General features: G+C 48.2%; 1 protein-coding gene across 1 annotated transcript in view; it reads left to right on the top strand.

The window, feature by feature from the left end:
- The window catches only part of TTLL6 (tubulin tyrosine ligase like 6), a 285854-nt gene that overhangs the window by 91950 nt on the left and 172551 nt on the right, over nucleotides 1-21353 (top strand). Inside the window, exon 7 of the mRNA XM_030192275.1 lies at nucleotides 10736-10892. Within this exon, the coding sequence (XP_030048135.1) occupies nucleotides 10736-10892 (157 nt within the window). The remainder of the gene's footprint in view (nucleotides 1-10735; nucleotides 10893-21353) is intronic.

Below are 21353 nucleotides of genomic sequence, written 5' to 3'. Positions count from 1 at the left end.
GAACACTTGCATTCAAACATGCTGAAACTACTGGAGGTAAAACGTCGAAGGACCGACTGACGATCCTCCTTTGCTGCGATATGGATGGGAGTGAGAAGTTGGAACCCTTAGTCATTGGAAAGAGCAAACAGCCCCGTTGCTTCAAGAAAGTTAAGCGACTTCCTGTGTCATACGAGGCTAACGCAAATTCATGGATGACTGGGGAAATTTGGAAGCAGTGGCTAAAGAAGTTAGACACTAGAATGCGGGCACAAAGGCGTCAGATTTTGTTGTTTTGTGATAATTGTGCTGCACACAGGGATGATGTCAGGCTGTCTAACGTCAAGATGGTCTTCCTGCCACCAAACACTACCTCTCTGATCCAACCTATGGATCAGGGCATAATAGCCAATTTCAAACAACATTATCGGGCTCTTGTGCTACGTTATCTGATGAGCGTTATGGATGATCAGACTGGCAAGGATAAACGTGCTGTTGAACTGGCTCGTAATCTATCACTGTTGGATTCCCTACATATGCAGAAAGAAGCCTGGACTCATGTTACACAGGCAACCATTGTGAACTGCTATAAGCGGGCAAGCTTTGTTAAGGATGTGGAGAGGGACGAAATAGATGCAGCTGTTGCAAACGTGTCAGATGAACAGGTGTCAGGTTTTCAAGGCAGAAACTAGGTTCGTGAGCCCTTGGGCCACTGCCGTGGAGCAGCAGTGGCAGGCAAAACCACCCCACACCAGAGACAAGGCAGAACTCTGACAGAAACAGCTAGTATTCACCTGCGCTTGACCGCCCTTCCCCAGGAGTTGAGCCCCTGGGTGCAGGCGGCCGGCAGGACTTACTGGACAGGGCAGGCACTGGATACCAACTAGGCTGAACAGGGACTGAGGGTCAGAGGGGAAAGGAATATACATGGTCAGCAAGGCAGGAAACTAGGCTAGGACTCACAGACAGACAATACTACACAAAGCAGGAAATGGACAAGCTAATGGACAGGAACTGAAAGCTGCAGAGCACCCACTAAAACAGGGTACAAATACTGACAGACAAGAGACAGGACTGAAAGCTGCAGAGCAGCCACTGAAACAGGGTACAAATACTGACAGACAAGAGACAGGACTGAAAGCTGCAGAGCAGCCACTAAGCAAGAGACACAGACAAACAGAAACTAGACAAGGAATACAGACCAGAAACAAGACTAGGGAAGTAAGCAAATAAACCTAAGCTAAACTACACACAGATAACTAGAAACAGACAAGGAACTAAACAAGAAACCAGACTAGGCAGAAGTGCAACAAAGCACCAACAAACTAGGGACCTTAGACGATGCAAAGGCAAACTCAGAAGGTTTCCAGGTGGTTAATAAACCCACATCAGCTGAAACTCAGCTGCAGGAATCATGAGGCAGCTACGGGTGAGGCAAGCTGCCAAACTTCAAACCAAGTCTGGAGGGCTGGAATATCTGGACTGGACTGGACCAGAAAGAAAGTCTAGAAAGTCTTTGGCAGCCACCGGTTCTGGCCACCAGAGGGCAAGAGGAACACAAACCAAGACACAGGCAGAAAGCATACTGAAGCACAGAGAGGCTTAACACACACAGGTGCAGTATAGTGGAGCAATCAGAGCCATGCTGGAAGCAGCCAGCACACAGAGACAGAGACAGAACCAACTCAGGAAGAACAGACAGAAGCCAGCTCAGAAGCTGACTGCCAGAAATAAGGTGAGTCTGAGAGGGGTCACGACCACAATCGTGACAGGTTATTGACATCCCAGCCGGTGTTACTGAAGAGGAGTTTCATCGTTATGTAGCTGTTGATTACGATCTACAAACAGCTGACGACAGCACTGATGTGGAGATATGCGCCTACACGCAGGCAACAACGGCTGATGATGAAACAGAGGATGAAATGAGCAACGAGGCACATGCTGACAAAATTCAACAACCTCCACCTGTCACTTTTGCAAAAGCGCTGGAGATTCTCAACACCGTGCGGGCCTATCCGGAGGCCACTGGATGTCAGTGCTATGAAAGTTTTTACCGTCTGGCAGACGTAGTCAATGGAACTCACAGACCCAATAGTGTTCAGAGGACTATAACTGATTACTTCAAGTAAACCTAATGTCAGTTAACGGAGACTGTATACTGTACATATAATAATAAACAGTACTGTACATATGTTTATCAGATGTCAAGCTTCTTTGGGTCACAACGGTTAAGTGCAAGCTCCAGTTAACTGCATGTATTTCTTTGGTCCCAAACCCTTGCACTTACTACTACTACTATTTAGCATTTCTATAGTGCTACAAGGCGTACGCAGCGCTGCACTTAAGCGGATTGCACTGTATATATATATATATATATATATATATATATTTTTTTTTTTTTTTCTTTTTTACAACTACTTTGACTTCCGGCTATATTTGACTCATGGGTGGAGCTCGCCAGCTCATCCCTACTCTCTTACTCTGATTGTCTCCTGGACAGGGCCGCTGAGAGGGGGGCCAGGAGGGGCAAGATTCCCAAGGGCCCAGCCTGCAAAGGGGGCCTGCCCAGCGCCAGCATGGCTGATTGGTCTTCTGGTCCTGTGTGCCGCACTTATCACGTTAACTTTGCTGGCCACAGGTCCTTGTTTCTGCCTCATCTCACCTACTGTGTGAAGTACTTCCTGTTTTCGCAAACACTTTGAAAAAACGTGGCAGGAAGAAGGATGTGTGCGGCAGAGCAGAGCTAACACGGTCCTGGCACACAGGAGCAGGAGTCAAGTATTAAACAAGTAAGCAGGCCCAGGGGAGTGTGGGGGCAAGTGCAGGGGGGGATTTGCCCTGGGCATGGCTTTGTCTCTTAGCAACCCTGCTCCTGGAAATTCCTCACCACTTCTGAAGAGCTTGCATTGCTGAGTTCAGCATTCTTGGGAGGAGCCATGATATCAACTGCAGAAGAAAAGAGGAGAGGGATGGGGAGGCTGATGGAGTGGAGCCATCCTGCCATGTCCTCTGCGACACAGCATCTAAGAGGAACAGCACTGAGCATTTTTAAATCTCACAGGCTGGTAATACTATTCTCTTGCACTGTAAGATTAACATCACCAGCCCATGAGATTTACCAATATTTACTCAGCATTGCCCTTATAAGATATTCTTCAGCAGTTCCATCCCATCCCACCAGCCACCCCATTCTCCTCTCCTTTTTTTTTTGCAGCCAAAATCACAGCCCAGTGGAGAATGCCTAATCCCCCAAAAGGCCAATTCCCCCAGTTTATAATCTATCCAGGTAAAGGTTTGTATCACACACAAATAGCAAAATGGAAATCAGTGCTGATTCCAGTCTTGGAGAAGATATTTTCAAAAATACTGTACCACCTGGACAGTTTCCTTGAGAAAATTAGGATCCTTAACATATGTGTGTACCTTGCACCTCCTATTATTACAGTAGCCGATCAGGAGTTAGTTAGTGCATGTACATGTGAAAATCAATTGTATCCAGGCTGCTTTGCCCTCTTATCTTCCTCAACCTAATACACCCCTAGGAATAACTCTTCTTATATTGCAGCCAAAAGTGTATGTGATTATGATAGACAAGTCCACAAGTACCTTTGATGTGTAGGTGGTAATTCTTTATAGATGCCGAGATGATGCGCACCAGGGGCGTAGCCACAGGTGGACCTGGGTGGACCTAGATCCACCTAGTTTGGGCTCAGGCTCACCCAACAGTGGAGTACCCTTAACAGCGCCAGCAGAGGAGGGAGCAGACTGAGCTTCCACAATCCTGCATCTGCCTCCCTCTCTCAGCAGCAGCGGTAGCAATTCCCACACACGCTGCCTACCACCGCTAACCCGGAAGCATCTCCTCTACTGCGTCTTGCCCCAGCAGAAACAGGAAGTTGCAACAAAGGAGGCGGGATGCGGCAGAGGAGACGCTTCCGGGTTAGCGGCGGTAGGCAGCGTGTGTGGGAATCGCTTCCGCTGAGAGAGGGAGGCAGATTGTGATAAAGTCACATCCAGGATAGTTGGGTTAAGGCAGTGTCAGTTTGAAATACAAGTCCCAGAAGGCATTGCAGGCAGGGAGCCAGGGGGTGAGATGAGGAACCTGGACTGGACTTCTAGCTGTAATGGGGGAAGACATGGGTGTAAGCTGGCAGGATGTGTAGATGGGCTGCCACTAGGGGGAAAGAGAGATAAGAAACCCTGTGTGCAGGAGCTCATCATTAGTCTAATGCTTAACTCAGCTGGTATGGGTGTGGGGGAAACTAAGGGAAGGAGAATGATTGGTTTTGAGAGCAGAAGCCAGGGATTGATTAGGCAGGTGGGAAGGAGTCCCAGGGGAGAGAAGCAGTTGCAGGCTGAAAACCCTTGGGTAAGAGAGGTCCCTAAAGTACTGAAGCAGGCTGAAATCCCTTGGGTGTGAGGAAGTCCCAAAAGTATTTGCAGGCTGAAAATCCTTGGGTAAGGGAGGTCCCTAAAGTATTGAATTTACCAGTGGAGCTGATGCAGGGTTAAATCTCTTGGGGTATGAGAAATCCCTAACGTATGGAACCCCTCCTGAAGGTAAAGAGAGTAGAAGGTAGAAACTGCTGCTTTGTGATTTAACTGTGATGATGAACTGAAAGAACTGCTTCTATTTGGAATTGAACTACTGTGCACTGGATAAAGACCCAGACTGGCGCTGACTGTGAGCCTGTATTGAATCCTGGTATGTGCTGATAGCCTACTGCTTAAAAGGGACTATGTGCCACACACTTTCAGGTGGCTTACATGTGCTTAAGATTGAAGGTGAATGCTGCTGTTGGAACTGTGTATCAGGTCTACTAGAAACCTGCATGGAATAAAGTCCTTAAGATTGAAGTTGCTGGTGGACATTTATTTCTTGACTGTACCGGGAGCCCGTGGCTGGAGGAGATTGTTCTATCCTTGGCTGCACTTAGAGGTACCCTGGTTACAAGATGCAGGATCATGGGAGCTCAGCCTGCTTCCTCCAATACCGGCGCTGTTAAGGGTGCTGCCCCATTGAAGTGAGAGGGAGAGTTGGGGGGGAGGTCTCCTTCTGAAAGAGAGATGCTGCAGGGTGAGGGCACAAGTTGGGGAGGGGCAAGAGAGAGAATTGTGGGACATAGAGTGAAGAAGGGCAACAAAGGAAAAAAATCTTTCATATGGTGGTGGAGGTGAGAGGGACATGCTGCATAGAGAGTGGAGAAGGGCGAGAGAGGGAGAAATGTTGAACATAGGGGCAGTGGGGAGGGGAGAGATGGTAAATGCTGGACATGGGGTGATGAGGAGGGAAAGATGGTGAAATGTTGGACATGATGGTGGAGGGGAGGAAGATATGCTTTAGGGGGGAAGCGAGAGATGTTGGATGGGGCACAAGGGAGGGAGAGAGAGGCATGGTAGTGGGAGAGAGGCAGAATCGTTAGAGATGGCAGTGGAAGGGAGGAAGGAAGAAAATGCTGCATGGGAGGAGGGGGAAGAGAAGTGTTGGTCCCATGGCACAAGAGAAGGAGATATGTTGGACCTGGGGTTGGATGAGAGGGAGAGAGAGATACACAGGGGGTGGAGAGGGGAGAAAGGAGGAGATGTTGGATCCAGGAGCAGAAGAGAGTAATGGATAGATGCCGGACAGTGGGAGTGAGGGAAGAGAGAGGGAGAAATGTGGGAACATGGAGGAGAGGGCAGGAGGGAAGAGAGAAGGGACAGAGAGATGTAAGTCTTGAAGAATCGTGGAGATAGGAGTGTTTTCCAACCCTCATCACACTTACTTGAGTGGGGAGGGGAGAGAGAGGGAGCAGCTATGGTTTGTCAATATGAGAGAAGTGGCGTGTTTTGAACTTAGGATCTATCAGCACAGCAGTCCCATTGTCTCCCACAGCTGATGATAAGAAATGCTGTGGTGCAAATTTTTACACTTGTACCCTGCAACTACTTAGACAGTAGACTCATTTTGCACACCATTTTTGATTTGGTATTGTTCTGTTGTTATCGTTTTATCTGACTGTTGCAATAAAATATATTTTAAAAAACCAAAACAAAAGAAAGGTGAATGTAGTTTAAGACTATTTCTTTTTTGGTGGTGGCAGGTGGCGGGAGAATATTGGGTTGCGTTCATTCAGTACCCCAAATCATTTTGAAAAGTTGGCTCCTATGGCTGGAACTACTAGGGTTCATTATGAAAGTCCCATCTCCATCCTGTTCGACAATTGGAGTTCATAGGAGCCCTGCTCGTCTTGAGGACTATCCAAGCCTACCTCCTGGAGATGCATGCGGACATTCTTGTTTCCCTAGCATCCAAGATTCGGGCATTGCAGCAGGTCACAGCTCGGCAGATGTTGAGATTGTTGGGCCACATGGCTTCCACAGTGTGTGTTACACCCATGGCACACCTGCACATGAGATCTGCTCAATGAGCCCTAGCTTCTCAGTGGTATCAAGCCACAGGGAGTCTAGGAAATATCATTCAAGTGTCCCCAGCGCTTGTACGCTCTCTTCAGTGGTGGACAATTCGGTCCAATTTGACTCTGGGACTTCCATTCCAAATTCCTCAGCCACAAAAGGTGCTGATGACGGATGCATCTCTCCTGGGATGGGGAGCTGATGTAGATGGGTTTCACATTCAAGGAGCTTGGTCCTCCCAGGAAACAAATCTTCAGATCAATCTGCTGGAGCTACATGCGATCTGGAACACTCTAAAGGCTTTCAGAGATCGGCTGTCTTGTCAAACTATTCTAATTCAAACAGACAGTCAGGTTGTAATGTATTACACCAACAAGCAGGGGACACCAGATCTCGCCCTCTGTGTCAGGAAGCTGTTCAGTTGTGGCATTGGGCTTGCCAGTATGGCATATTTCTCCAAGCCACTTATCTGGTGGGCGTAAGCAACGGCCTGGCCGACAGGCTGAAAAGGATAATGCAACCGCACGAGTGGTCTCTTCATATGGGCATAGCCCACAAGATCTTCCGAATGGGGGGGGGCACTCAGATCAACCATAAGGTCCCTCAGTTCTGTTCCTGGCTTCAGGTCCATGACAGACATCAGATGCCTTTCTTCTACATTGGGGGACAGGCCTTCTGTATGGGAAAGACCTTTTTGAAACTCAAGCAAGACAGCGGAACCATGATTCTGATCACGCCATACTGGCTGCGACAGATATGGTTCCCTCTTCTTATGGAATTGTCCTCTGAAGAATCGTAGAGATAGGAGTGTTTTCCAACCCTCATCACACAGAACGAGGGGTCACTTCTACATCCCAACCTCCAGTCTCTGGCTCTCACAGCCTGGATGCTGAGAGCCTAGAATTTGCTTCCTTGTGTCTTTCAGAGAGTGTCTCCCGAGTCTTGCTGGCTTCCAAGAAAGATTCCACTAAGAGATGTTATTCTTTTAAATGGAAGAGGTTTGCCATTTGGTGTGACAGCAAGGCCCTAGATCCCCTTTCTTGTCCTACACAGACCCTGGTGGAGTACCTTCTACACTTATCAGAGTCTGGTCTCAAGGCCAACTCTATAAAGGTTCACCTTAGTGCAATTAGTGCTTATCATCAACATGTAGAAGGTAAGCCCAGCTCTGGACAGCCTCTAGTTGTTCACTTCATGAAAGGTTTGCTTTTGTCAAAGCCCCCTGTCAAACCTCCACTAGTGTCATGGGATCTCAACTTTGTTCTCACCCAGCTGATGAAAGCTGGTTTTGAGCCACTGAATTCCTGCCATCTGACCTGGAAGGTTGTTTTCTTAGTGGCTGTTACTTCAGCTCGTAGAGTCAGTGAGCTTCAGGCCTTAGTAGTGGATGCACCTTATACTGAGTTTTATCACAACAGAGTATCCTTCCCATGCACCCTAAGTTTCTGCCGAAGTTGATGTCGGAGTTCCATCTGAACCAGTTGATTGTCTTGCCAACATTCTTTCCCAGACCTCATGCCCATCCTGGTGAAAGCAGCTTGCACGCCTTGGACTTCAAAAGAGCATTGGCCTTTTACATGGAGCGGATGAAGCCCTTCAGACAGTCAGCCCAAATTTTGTTTCTTTTGATCCTAATAGGATGGGAGTCACCATCGGGAAATGCACCATATCCAGTTGACTGGCAGATTGCATTTCCTTTGCTTATGCCCAGGCTGAGCTGACTTTGGTGGTTCATGTCATGGCTCATAATGTCAGAGCCATGGCTGCGTCAGTAGCCCACTTGAAGTCAGCTTCCCTTGAAGAGATTTGCAAGGCTGCGACATGGTCTTCAGTCCACACATTCACATCTCACTACTGCCTTGAGCAGGATACCCAATGCGACAGTCAGTTTGAGCAGTCAGTGCTGCAGAATCTGTTTGGGGTCTAGAATCTAACTTCACCCTCCTAGGCCTGTTTTATTGTGTTCCAGGCTGCATTCTCATCTAGTTTGTGTATAGTTTCAGGTTCATTTGCATTGTCCTCGCTGTTGTGTGGCCCAATTGACCAATGTTTGTTGTTTTGGGTGAGCCTGGATGCTAGGGAATCCGCACTTGTGAGAATAAGCAAGCCTGCTTGTCCTCAGAGAAAGCAAAGATACTTACCTGCAGCAGGTATTCTCCGAGGACAGCAGGCTTCTTATTCTCACAGTCCCGCCCACTTCCCTTTGGAGTTGTCTATTTGCATGTTTTTATTTGTTTTTTTTTGCTTTTGTATTTAACTAAGGCAGGCACGTTCGCACGGCAGGCGGGAAGGCACTCGCGCTGGTGTGTGGCTCACACTCCTAAAAGCGGGACTGCATCTACCCATTTGTTAGAAGAAGAAGCTTGCTGTCCTCGGAGAATATCTGCTACAGGTGAGTATCTTTGCTGTATGGTTTGCACCTGGTTCAAAATAAAGTGTGGTAGACTATCCAGCTTATAATCGAAACTTTTCGCCAGCGATCTTCCGACACAAATCGGAAGATCGCCGGCGATTTCACAAAAGTGGCTAAAAGCGTATAATCGAAAGCTGACTTTTTAACAGCATCGCCACTTTCCCGTCGCCTCGCCGGCAAAAGTTCAAGGGGGCGTGTTGCCGGCGAAGCGAAGGCGGGGCATGGGCATGGCTACCAGATGGCCGGCTTTCGGCGATAATGGAAAAAAAAAAGCGGCGTTAAGCAGTACTTGGCCGGGTTTACTTGGTCCTTTTATTTTCATGACTAAGTCTCAAAAAGGTGCCCCAACTGACCAGATGACCACCGGACGGAATGGGGGATGACCTCCCCTTACTCCCCCAGTGGTCACCAACCCCCTCCCATACTACAGAAGTTAAAATGAAAACCTTTTTTGCCAGCCTGTATGCCAGCCTCAAATCCCGTACCCACCTCCATGATAGCAGAATGTGTTGTATCGTCTGACAGCCTTTCCGTGGTTGCGATGTGGCTCTCGGGTGAGTGTGACACCTTTTCTGTTAGGTGCCCTGCAGAGTCACAATCAGCAATGCATTGTGGTGGGTGTAGGGTACTGGGCTATACTCCCATGGTGCTTTTCCCCCCTGCTAACTGGGTCAGAGTGTGCCCTGTTTTGTTTCCGGTAGTCCATGAGGTAGAGGCCATTTTTGTAAGCCAGTTTTAGATCCCTTTCATGTGTTACCCACGTTAGAAAACGTTATTACCTTGAATGTTGCTGAAAGAGGGCATTGTACAGCATTCTGCCAGCTCAGACCTACTGCTAATCTCAGTATCGGGGAGACTCTTTGCCAGTGGTGCACAACCTCTGATCTGCAGTTAACTGTGAGTAAAGGTGCTTATTCAAATAAAGCACTTTTTCAAAGACATTAGTCTTCAGGTGTCAACTGCTGTGCCAAGGTTTTACAGCAGCAACAAGTCCTAGAGGCCTGAGTGTGTGCAGGTCCCTGGAGCACTTTTAGTGGGTGCACATTTGTGGGGAGGGGGTTTGGGGGGGGGGGCTCAGCACCCACAGTAAGGGAGCTATACATGTGGGAGCTGTTTCTGAAGTCCACCACACTGACCCCTAGGGTGCCCAGTTGGTGCCCTGGCATGTAAGTGCACTACAAATGCTGGCTCCTCCCACGACCAAATGCCTTGGATGTCGCCAGGTTGGAGATGGCCGACATTTTTTCCATTATCGCTGAAAAACAAAACCGGCCATCTCAAACCCAGCGACATCCAAGGCATTTGGCCGGTCTAAACTGTATTATCGAAAAAAAAAAGATGGCTGGCCATCTTTTTGATAATACGGTTCTGGCCAGCTGTTGCGCCACCGCCAAAATAGATCGCCAGTGACCTATTTGGCCGTCGACGTTCGATTATGCCCCTATAAAGTACCCAGCCCACATTTACCAAGTGAAACCCCATGGGCAGTTTCTCTTTGAAAATGAACTTGCAGACCTGCAGGTATAGAGGGACCCACCTGCCTGCAAGCTCCCTATGGAGTTGTGGGGGGGTTTTGTACCCTCCCCATCTGCATCTCACAAGAAGATTCTATGCATGATAATCCAGAATATAAACTTTTTGTTTGCTTCATTGTTTGTTCTTGTTTTGCTATTCATTTTATTTCTGATCACCCAACTACTGGTCACACATTTTCTCAGATTCATCACACCTTTTCCCACATCCAGTTTAGGAATGTTTCACATTTCCATAAATACTAATCATGTTTAAAAAAATTCAATAGATGAACAAATTGTGACCTCAAGAAACAAATGTTGGCTTTTAATGTGACTTACAGGAGTCTTCAGACAAATAAGATTTCTGGCAGTGACTGGAGGTTTGATCTTTTTGTTTCAGTTTAGTTATTCAATGTTTATTTTATTTTTGCAGTTATGGAGATTTCCAGGCTCACTGTCGTGCGAAAAAAAACAAGACTTACATCTGTAAACCAGACAGTGGCTGCCAGGGAAGAGGCATCTTTATGTGTCGTAACCCCAAAGAAATTAAACATGGAGATCACATGATCTGCCAGCAGTATGTTACCAAGGTAACAGTCAGAGAGGGGCATCCCTTTAAAGAAATCAAATGTAACTGTACATATCAGATAAAGGGGTTGTATCTTTCATAGCAAGTGGAATAGGGTGGGCCACCGGGATTACCCCACATAACAGCAGCAATCTATGCTCATTAAGGATTGGGATGTGTCCACTTTGGGAATTGTAAATTTTTTTTCTATTTTTGTATTTTGTAGAGTACAGGAGAAAATACTTTTCTGTTTTTCTTTTACCAATATTGCTCTGCTTATAGAGTCTGGATTTCTTGGGTAAAGGGGAGAGGGCTTACAGAGTGGAGGAGTAACATAATGGTTAGTGCAGTGGCCCGAGAATCAAGGGAACCTGGTTTGATTCCACTGCAGCTCCTCATGACTCTGCGCAGGTTACTTAACCCTCCATTGCCCCAGATACAAAATAAGTACCTGAATATAATAAGTAAACCTCTTTGATTGTAACCACAGAAAGGCATACATCAAATCCCATCCCCATCCCCTTTCCCATTCCCTATTCTTTATCATATGAGGGCCTATCCATATTCTGCACATTCTCCTCCCTCTCCTTCTCTGCGCATATCCAGCAGATAGCCAAGACTTGTCGCTTCTTCCTCTATAACATTAGCAAAATTCGCCCCTTCCTCTCTGAGCACACCACCCGAACTCTCATCCACTCTCTCATTACCTCGCGCCTTGACTACTGCAACCTACTCCTCACTTGCCTCCCACTTAGCCATCTATCCCCCCTTCAGTCCATTCAGAACTCTGCTGCACGTCTTAACTTCCGCCTTGACCGATATACTCATATCACCCCTCTCCTCAAGTCACTTCACTGGCTTCCGATCAGATACCGCATACAGTTCAAGCGTCTCCTACTAACCTACAAATGCACTCGATCTGCATCCCCTCCTTACCTCTCTATCCTCATCTCCCCTTACGTTCCTACCCGTAACCTCCGCTCTCAAGACAAATCCCTCCTTTCAGTACCCTTCTCCACCACCGCCAACTCCAGGCTCCGCCCTTTCTGCCTCGCCTCACCCCATGCTTGGAACAAACTCCCTGAGCCCATACGCCAGGCCCCCTCCCTGCCCATCTTCAAATCATTGCTCAAAGCCCACCTCTTCAATGTCACCTTCGGCACCTAACCACTGCACCTCTACTCAGGAAATCTAGACTGCCCCAACTTGACATTTCGTCCTTTAGACTGTAAGCTCCTTTGAGCAGGGACCGTCCTTCTTTGTTAATTTGTACAGCGCTGCGTAACCCTAGTAGCGCTCTAGAAATGTTAAGTAGTAGTAGTAGTAGTATGTGTCTGAGGTGACGGGTTCTGCTAGCACTTAGTGTCTGTGTAGGAATCTGTAACAGTACAGTTTGTTCTAGTTTCCGAGTAGTAGATATATTGGAGCTCTAGGGTCCAGTATAATATTTATAGCAGTGTATTTTCATTGGTGTGCTAGACTGCTATGGTTTGGTAAGTTTGCTATATATGTTTTGAATGTGTCTTTCAGGGTTTTGTGTTATTTTGCTAAAGGCCTCTTTTATCAAACTGCACTAGCAGTCCCCAGTGCGGTAATGCCGACAACATCCATTCACTTTGAATGGGCTTCATTGGCATTGCCGGGCAGAAACCGCTAGCACAGCTTGATTAAAGAGGCCCTAAATGTCATATTTAAAAGTATTCTCTAGCGTAGGGGGCAGCATTGGATTTTCATGCTTAAAACAACAGAACCCTGCATGATTTAAACAGAAATATCGAATAGAATGCTTATTTTTTTATTGACAGCTGGTTTGTGCGTGGTGGGGTCTGGCGTGCCTTGTGATTGGTGGTGCCGGCTTCCTGTGTAATTGGCCAGCTGGTAATGCTGAAGATTTAAATTTCTCAGCCTCAGTGCCTCTTCCAGCGCCATCTTTGATGTCAGATATCATTGTGATTGTGTGACGAATTCCAGCAGCTGTTTCTTTCCCGAGGCAGCCAATAAATGGGCAAAACAAGGCACTCTTGTTGAGGGAGACGTGTGCTTTATATCGGAAAGTTTAATACCCTGGATGGGACTGGATAGTGGAGACATTATGGAGCAATTGGAAAATAGAGAGGCAGTTTCCCCAAGAGAAGCACTAGCGGGTCGGCTAGTTTCAACTTCAGCTGCAACTATAAGTATCACTATCTCTACAAGCTTAGAGGTTTTGCTGTACTTGTACTAAGGGGTTTGCTACTGTATAGTGGAATTTTTTGTTGCTCCAGGTCTCTTAGGACCAGTGCCATTTTTTGAGGGTTTTTGTCCAGGGTTATTTTTGGTAGTATTACTTAGGGTTCAAGTTTTGTGTGTATATGTTTTGTGCCATCACTCACCTGTCCTTCTTTTTGGTAAAAAGGTTTTTTTTTTAATCATCTGTTTTTCTATGTTTCTAGAGTTTTTTCAAATGATTCTTTTTTCCTTTTTCCCAGGCAGGGACCAGTGATAGTACCTCACTCCCAATTGGGATAGTGGATTTTGAATACTGTTAGTATTTTCCCTATCGTGAGGCGTTTGAGGTCCCAATTGTTTAAAATTCATTTTTGAGATTTCCTGGTTTAAATCTGAAGGTCACAGGAGGATGAGACACAAAGACAGCTTTATAGCTTCAAACTTCTTTGGATTTTGGTGTTAACATTTCAAGTTTGAAATTCCCTTTTCATATTTAGATATTTAAAAGTAGATCATTGGTACTCAAAATACAAATGTTCAGAGCTAATGGTCTCCACATCCTGTAGAGTTGTCACACAAACAACAACCCATCTGATTTAATCAAAGTGACCATCAATGAAAGGAGCATGTGCTACTCCTGAGGTGATAATCACAATTTGAATATTTTTTGTATGATGTGTTGTTGGACAATATGGAGTTTGTGATACAGAACTGAAGCTTCAAGGTTTATATTGAGATTCTATCCAGTCCTTTAGAAAATCCAGACCACACCACACAGCAGAATTTAGTGAATTATGCTAACAGTTATAATGGTGCTTTTACCTGGTAGCTGAAACTAGCTGGAGGAAGAGGGCTTCTTTATGCTGTCCTATATTGCTAATTTAAAAAAGGAAGTTGGGGAAGGAGTGTGTGATGTGTTGGTGGACCTGATGTGTGTAAATTGGCTTGACCCCCTTGTTGCCACCCCAAATATATCTGTCTAGAGATGCCACTGGAGTCAAGTAGGAGGAAAACTGGATTTTAAATGAAAATTACGTTTAACAATTACCAAAAATCACCAGGAACTGAGACAAGTGTATATGAATTTATAAATTGGTTTAGAGTTGGATATAATCTAAAATTTAACTCTGTGATCATTCTCTTTCAAAGGCCAAAATTTCAACCTCTTTAGAGAGCTTGCAGATTCAAGGGCCTGCAATTCAATTTTCAAATGAAAATGCCCCACAGAATTTTCCTTAGAAAATTCCTTCCCAAATGGGACCCATGGAGGGGCATAATCGAACAGTGCCGGCCATCTATATGGCCGGCGCCGCAAAGGGCGGTCCCGAACCGTATTATCGAAAAAGATGAACGGCCATCTTTCGTTTCAATAATACAGTTGGGGCCGACCAAATGTCATAGATGGCCGGGTTTGAGATGGCCGGCATCAGTTTTCGCCGATAATGGAAACCGATGCCGGCCATCTCAAACCTGGCCAAATCCAAGGCATTTGGTCGTGGGAGGAGCCAGCACAAATGCACTGGTCCCCCTGACATGCCAGGACACCAACATGGCACCCTAGGGGGCACTGCAGTGGACGTCAAAAATTGCTGCCAGGTACGTACCTCCCTTACCTTGTGTGCTGAGCCCCCCAAATCCCCCCCCCCCAAACCCACTCCCCACAACTCTACACCATTACCATAGCCCTTATGGGTGAAGGGGGGCACCTACATATGGGTACAGTGGGTTTTGGGGGGGGTTGGAGGGCTCCCATTTACCACCACAAGTGTAACAGGTAGGGGGGGATGGGCCTGGGTCCGCCTGCCTGAAGTGCACTGCACCCACTAAAAACTGCTCCAGGGACCTGCATACTGCTGTCATGGAGCTGGGTATGACATTTCAGGCTGGCATAGAGGCTGGCAAAAAAGTTTTTTTTTTTTTGGGGTGGGAGGGGGTTGGTGACCACTGGGGGAGTAAGAGGAGGTCATCCCCGATTCCATCTGGTGGTCATCTGGTCAATTGGGGCACTTTTTTGAGACTTGGTCCTAAAAATAAATGGACCAAGTGAAGCCAGCGAAATGCTCCTCAGAGCCGGCCTTCTTTTTTCCATTATCGGCTGAAGCCGGCCATGTCTTAACAACACCCCCGTCCCGCCTCCCATACCCTGCGGAAACGCCCACTTTAACTTTGGCCAGTTCTACGACGGAAAGCAGTTGGAGCCAGCCAAAATCGGCTTTCGATTATACCGATTTGGCCAGGTTCAGGAGATGGCCGGCCATCTCCCGATTTGTGTCGGAAGATGGCCGGCGATCTCCTTCGAAAATAAGCAGGATTGTTACCTTAATACCCACAGAGTTTGCAGGTGTAGGAATAAATAAATTTCTCATGTATATGTTGCCAGTCTGCTTCTGGCTCCATTTCCAGCCCTACTCATTTGCTCAGAGGGATAGGGCAGCAATTTTAAAAGGGGCCTTCTCCGCTGGCGAACACCTATTTAGCAGTGGAGAATCCCTTTGAAAACTCCTCCCTCAACACAAAACTGCCATCAGGGGTAGAAGAACCAATAGCCGACATGGTAAGCAAGATCTTCGTTGGTAATTTGAAAGACTTTGACTTAAAAAAAGTAGGCTTTTGTATTAAAAAAACGGTGTTTGGTCTGCTTCATCTTGTACTTTACATACTCAAACCATCCCCCGTTTTTGTTTTAGATAAATATAATTGAACAGTTAGCATTTTTCACTTTTCATTTCATATAGAGTGGCATTTTATAAAGGAAGTACAACTTGGAATTGAGATGTCCAGGTCAAGAAGTGGAAGGAGTGGCCTAGTGGTTAGGGTGGTGGACTTTGGTCCTGGGGAACTGAGGAACTGAGTTCAATTCCCACTTCAGGCACAGGCAGCTCCTTGTGACTCTGGGCAAGTCACTTAACTCTCCATTGCCCCATGTAAGCCGCATTGAGCCTGCCATGAGTGGGAAAGCGCGGGGTACAAATGTAACAAAAATAAAATAGATACTTTTGGATATTCTACATGGAATGTTGCTACTATTGGATATTCTACATGGAATGTTGCTATTCCACTAGCAACATTCCATGTAGAAGGCTGCACAGCCTTCTGCTTCTGTGAGTCTGACGCAGGACGTCAGACTCACAGAAGCAGAAGCCTGCGCGGCCACATTGGTGATCTGCAAGGGCCTACATGGAATGTTGCTAGTGGAGGAGTAGCCTAGTGGTTAGGGTGGTGGACTTTGGTCCTGAGGAACTGAGTTCGATTCCCACCTCAGGCACAGGCAGCTCCTTGTGACTCTGGGCAAGTCACTTAACCCTCCATTTCCCCATGTAAGCCGCATTGAGCCTGCCATGAGTGGGAAAGCGCGGGGTACAAATGTAACTAAAAAAAAAAAAGATGTCTCAAGTTCCACTAGTATTTTAGAACAGGATCTGTAAACATAGAGCTTATTCTGCATCTGTTTTAGAAACATACACATCTAAAATATCAACAGGTCATAATGGGCACATAAACATTTATGTGATGGTATATAAGTGTTCATAGTATCAAATAGCTAGAACATAAACATTTATGTTAGGCAGTTTAGAAAAATGGGGGGGGGGGGGGGGGGGGAGTTGTCAAGCTACGTTAGGAAAATAACCTGCAGTATTTTCCTCTAATGCGACTTAAAGGTCACTAATGCAGGTTGTCTTGCCCTAATGCAGTGCTTCTCAACCCAATCCTCGGGGCACACCCAGCCAGTCAAAATTTCAGGATATTCATAATGAATATGCATGAGATAGAAGTGCACAGACTGTCTCCTCAGTATGCAAATATCTCTCAAACATATTCATTGGCTGGGAGTGCCCCGAGGACTGGGTTGAGAAACACTTCCCTAACACAGCATTATTTATATTCAACAATTTTTATTGTGAATGAAATTACAAAAGAGTAATATTGCAGAGATACATTCAACATTGATAACATATTTTCACTACTTCAGCTTGTGCAACGCATATCATCCAAAACCCATCCTCATTTTAAATCCCTTTGTCCCCAATATCCCCCCCTCCCTGACCCTCCCTTTACCTCTATATATGTAACTTGAGCATTATAACAGTTGGTAACCGCATTCATAGTTTATTAAGAATTAAACTCCTTCCCTGCTGTGTTAATTTAGCTAGGTAGGGACCCCAGAGCTTGAGAAAACGGGCCTTACGTTTATATGAACCTCTGGCTTCTTGCGCTTCCCATGTTATTACTTGATATATTTGATTGCGCCAGTGCCAGAATTCTGGTGTGTCCTTTGAAGCCCATTTTTGCAGTATACAATGTCTAGCAATCAGACATAGCTTGTGGCACAACAACGCTTCTCCGGCTTTATGCCCCCTGAATGAGTCGGGGCAATCAAGCATCACCTGCATAGGTGTCCCTTGTACTTGACACGACATCAAAAGTGAGAGGTATGCCAACACCCGTCTCTAAAAACATCGTATAACTGGACATCCCCAAAACCCATGATATAAAGAATTGTCAGCTGATTTGCACTTCAAAGAAGTGGGTGTGTCAATTCTCCCTGCTCGGAATAACTGCACCTGTGAAAAATATGCTCTATTGACAACTCTATATGCACATTCTCGGTATCCTGCCCCACTAATTAGTTGAGGAATGTTCTTAAGGTGAGCTGCTATGTCCCAAGAAGTAAGATCACTCCCTATATCTAATTCCCACCGTCGCCGAAGCTGGGCCAGCTCCTTTCCAGGTACCAAAGACCAAATTTTCTTCTGTAAATTGGAAATGGAAGGAGCCTCTTCTGAGGTCTCCGCAAATAAATTCTGAATTTTCTCTCCTAGATTGAATTTGAGTGCCTCTTTGTCTAGAGAGCGAACATAGTGCTTCAGCTGGCAGTAGGCAAAATTATCACCCCAGCAAATGGATTCACGAGGGATCAATTGATCTAAAAGTCTAGGTTCTCCTTCCTGATCTATCACTGCCCCTAAATTACTGAGGCCCAGATCCTCCCATCGTTCAAATACTTTGTTCTTCTCTCCTGGACCAAACATTGGGTTCCCCTTAATCGTTAAAATTTCTGACACCTGTTCGTCACCTCCCATGTGTTTACCCAAGAATCTCCACGCATCTCGTACTGGGCCCAGAAGGATTGATCTACCCATCCACCGTGGCAAATATGAATTATTTCCGTGCAGTAATGAGATCAATTGATAGGGTTTAAACAGCACCTTTTCTATCTCCAAAGGGGTATGATAATCAGAGGAACAGATCCAATCATGCACTTGTCTCAAATTACAGGCAATATTAATCTATGTGGATTAAGCACAGTCGGCCTGACAGTGGCAGTGTCAAAGTTCTCCAAGCATCCAATTGCTGTTTTGTTTTATATACTGCTTTTGTCCGTGGTACTAAAAAAATGCCCAAATAACGGAATGAGTTTTCCACCCATCTCAGTGGGAATTGTCCCTGCCAGGATCTTCGGGTTTCTGCTGTGATAGCCATCGCTTCCGACTTGTCATAATTTAATTTGAACCCAGAATATGCCCCAAATTCTGAAAAAACATCTAAGAGATCACCTAGAGACTCCCAGGGATTTGTAAGCATCACCAACAAGTCATCGGCGAAGGCCGCCACTTTAAATTCCAGTTCTCCAAACCTCAACCCTCTAATTGTAGAGCACATATTTTTCTCCGAGGACAAGCAGGCTGCTTGTTCTCACGACTGGGTGACGTCCGCGGCAGCCCCCACCAACCGGAAAAAAACTTCGCGGGACGGTCGGCAATTCAGGGCACGCCCACCGCGCATGCGCGGCCGTCTTCCCGCCCGTGCGCGACCGCTCCCGCCAGTTCCTTTTTTTCCGCGTCTGGAGAGAGTCGTGCCTCGCCGCTCTCTCTGATTCAGCCGCCGGATTTTCGATCGCGTTTACGCGGATCGTGCTTTTTCTTTGTTTAACTTTGTTTAGTTACCGTCCGGTTTCTTTTTAAAAAAAAAAAAAAGAAACCCTGCGCGTGTGGAGCACGCGATCCCTTTTTCCCTCGCTTCCAGCGGGGACGCCGCATTGCGGCCTAGTGGCCGCACGGTCGTTTTCCTTTTCGTGGTGTGATTTCAGCCACCATTGACGACTTTGACTTCGCCGACGCGATTTTTCCGTCGATGTCCTCAAGGGTCCCGAGTGGATTTAAAAAGTGTGGTCGCTGCGGCCGGCCGATCTCGCAGACCGACACCCACGCTTGGTGCCTCCAGTGCCTCGGGCCGGAGCACAATATCAAGTCGTGTTCCCTGTGTCTCGGTCTCCGGAAACGGACTCAGGTTGCGAGGCAAGTTCTGCGGGACCGTCTTTTTGGAACTTGCGCCGGCCCCTCGACGTCGACCTCGACGGCATCGGTATCGACACCCGGTCCTTCGGTACCGGTATCGATGCCCGAGACATCGGCACCGATGGCATCGACCCCAGGAGAACAGGTCCCGTCGGCCCGCCGGTCCGCTGGCGAGGGTAGGGGTGAGCGGCCGCGTGGGCAGTCGGCCCCGGTCACTCCCTCAGCCCGTGGCCCTCGGGACCGAACCCTGTCTGACCCGGCTCCTCGGGACCGAGGGGGATCGTCCTCCTCCTCCTCCATACCTCCCGGCACCGGTGACGCGCATCGGAAGAAAGACAAGAAGCGTCGTCACCGGTCGCCCTCGGTGCATCCGGACATCGGAGAGGAGGCGGCGCTGAAGCGTCATCGTCGAGAGGAGAGGTCCCCGTCGGTCGTGGAGGTACCGACGCGTCAGGGTTCCGGCACCTCGGTGCCGTCTCCTGGCCCCCATCAGCTTCTGGCACCGACACCCCTACCGGCCCCACCGCCTTTCCCGGCAGTGGGCCTGGACGAGTGCCTCAGAGCCATCCTTCCGGGGATCCTGGAAGGGCTGATGCGCCAGGCTGTGCCGGCGCCGGGGGTGCTTGCGCCCTCGGCGCCGATGTCTGTGGCGCCGGTGAGCTCTAGCCCGGCGCCGGGGCCGTCGACACCGCCGCCGCTTGCGGCACCGGTCTCGACCGCCACGCAGGTGGAGTCCCCGTCGACGTCGATGGAGGGAGCTCCGTCCCCGCCGGCGCGGGAGTCCACCGCTCGACGACACCGAGACCTCGGTGCCTCGACGTCGAGCCGGGCCCGGTTCAGGACTCAGCTACATGAGCTTATGTCCGATACCGAGGATGAGGACTCGTGGGGGGAAGAGGAGGACCCTAGATATTTCTCCTCAGAGGAGTCTACGGGCCTTCCCTCGGACCCCACGCCTTCACCGGAGAGGAAGCTCTCACCCCCCGAGAGCCTCTCCTTTGCCTCCTTTGTGCGGGACATGTCTATCAGCATTCCCTTCCCCGTGGTCTCTGTGGAAGAGCCGAGGGCCGAGATGCTCGAGGTCCTCGACTATCCATCGCCACCTAGAGAGTCCTCCACGGTGCCGCTGCACAATGTCCTCAAGGAGACACTGCTTCGGAACTGGGTGCGACCGTTAACTAACCCCACCATTCCCAAGAAAGCAGAGTCCCAATACAGGATCCACTCCGACCCAGAGTTAATGCGGCCCCAATTGCCCCATGACTCGGCGGTCGTGGATTCTGCTCTCAAGAGGGCACGGAGTTCGAGGGATACCGCCTCGGCGCCCCCGGGGCGGGAGTCTCGCACTCTGGACTCGTTTGGGAGGAAGGCCTACCAATCCTCCATGCTCGTGACCCGCATCCAGTCATACCTGCTCTATATGAGCATTCACATGCGGACCTATGTGCAACAACTGGCGGACCTGGTCGAGAAGCTCCCGCCGGAGCAGTCCAGGCCTTATCAGGAGGTGGTCAGGCAGCTGAAGGCGTGCAGAAAGTTCCTGTCCAGGGGTATCTATGACACCTGTGACGTGGCATCTCGTGCTGCGGCCCAAGGTATAGTGATGCGCAGGCTCTCATGGCTGCGTGCCTCTGACCTGGACAACCGCACCCAGCAGAGACTGGCCGACATCCCTTGCCGGGGGGATAACATTTTTGGTGAGAAGGTCGAGCAGATGGTGGACCAACTGCATCAGCGGGAAACCGCTCTCGACAAGCTCTCCCACCGGGCGCCTTCAGCATCCACCTCAGCAGGTGGATGTTTTTCCCGGGCCCGGCAGGCTGCACCCTATTCTTTTGCAAAGCGTAGGTACAACCAGCCGGCCCGAAGGCCTCGTCAGGCACAGGGACAGCCCCAGCGCGCTCGTTCCCGTCAACAGCGTGCGCCTAAACAGCCCCCTGCGCCTCCACAGCAAAAGCCAGGGACGGGCTTTTGACTGG

Source organism: Microcaecilia unicolor, chromosome 1 (genome assembly GCF_901765095.1).
Source record: "Microcaecilia unicolor chromosome 1, aMicUni1.1, whole genome shotgun sequence".
NCBI lineage: Eukaryota > Metazoa > Chordata > Amphibia > Gymnophiona > Siphonopidae > Microcaecilia > Microcaecilia unicolor.
The sequence above is the reverse complement of the archived record's forward strand: the minus strand, read 5'-3'. Positions and strand labels throughout refer to the sequence as shown.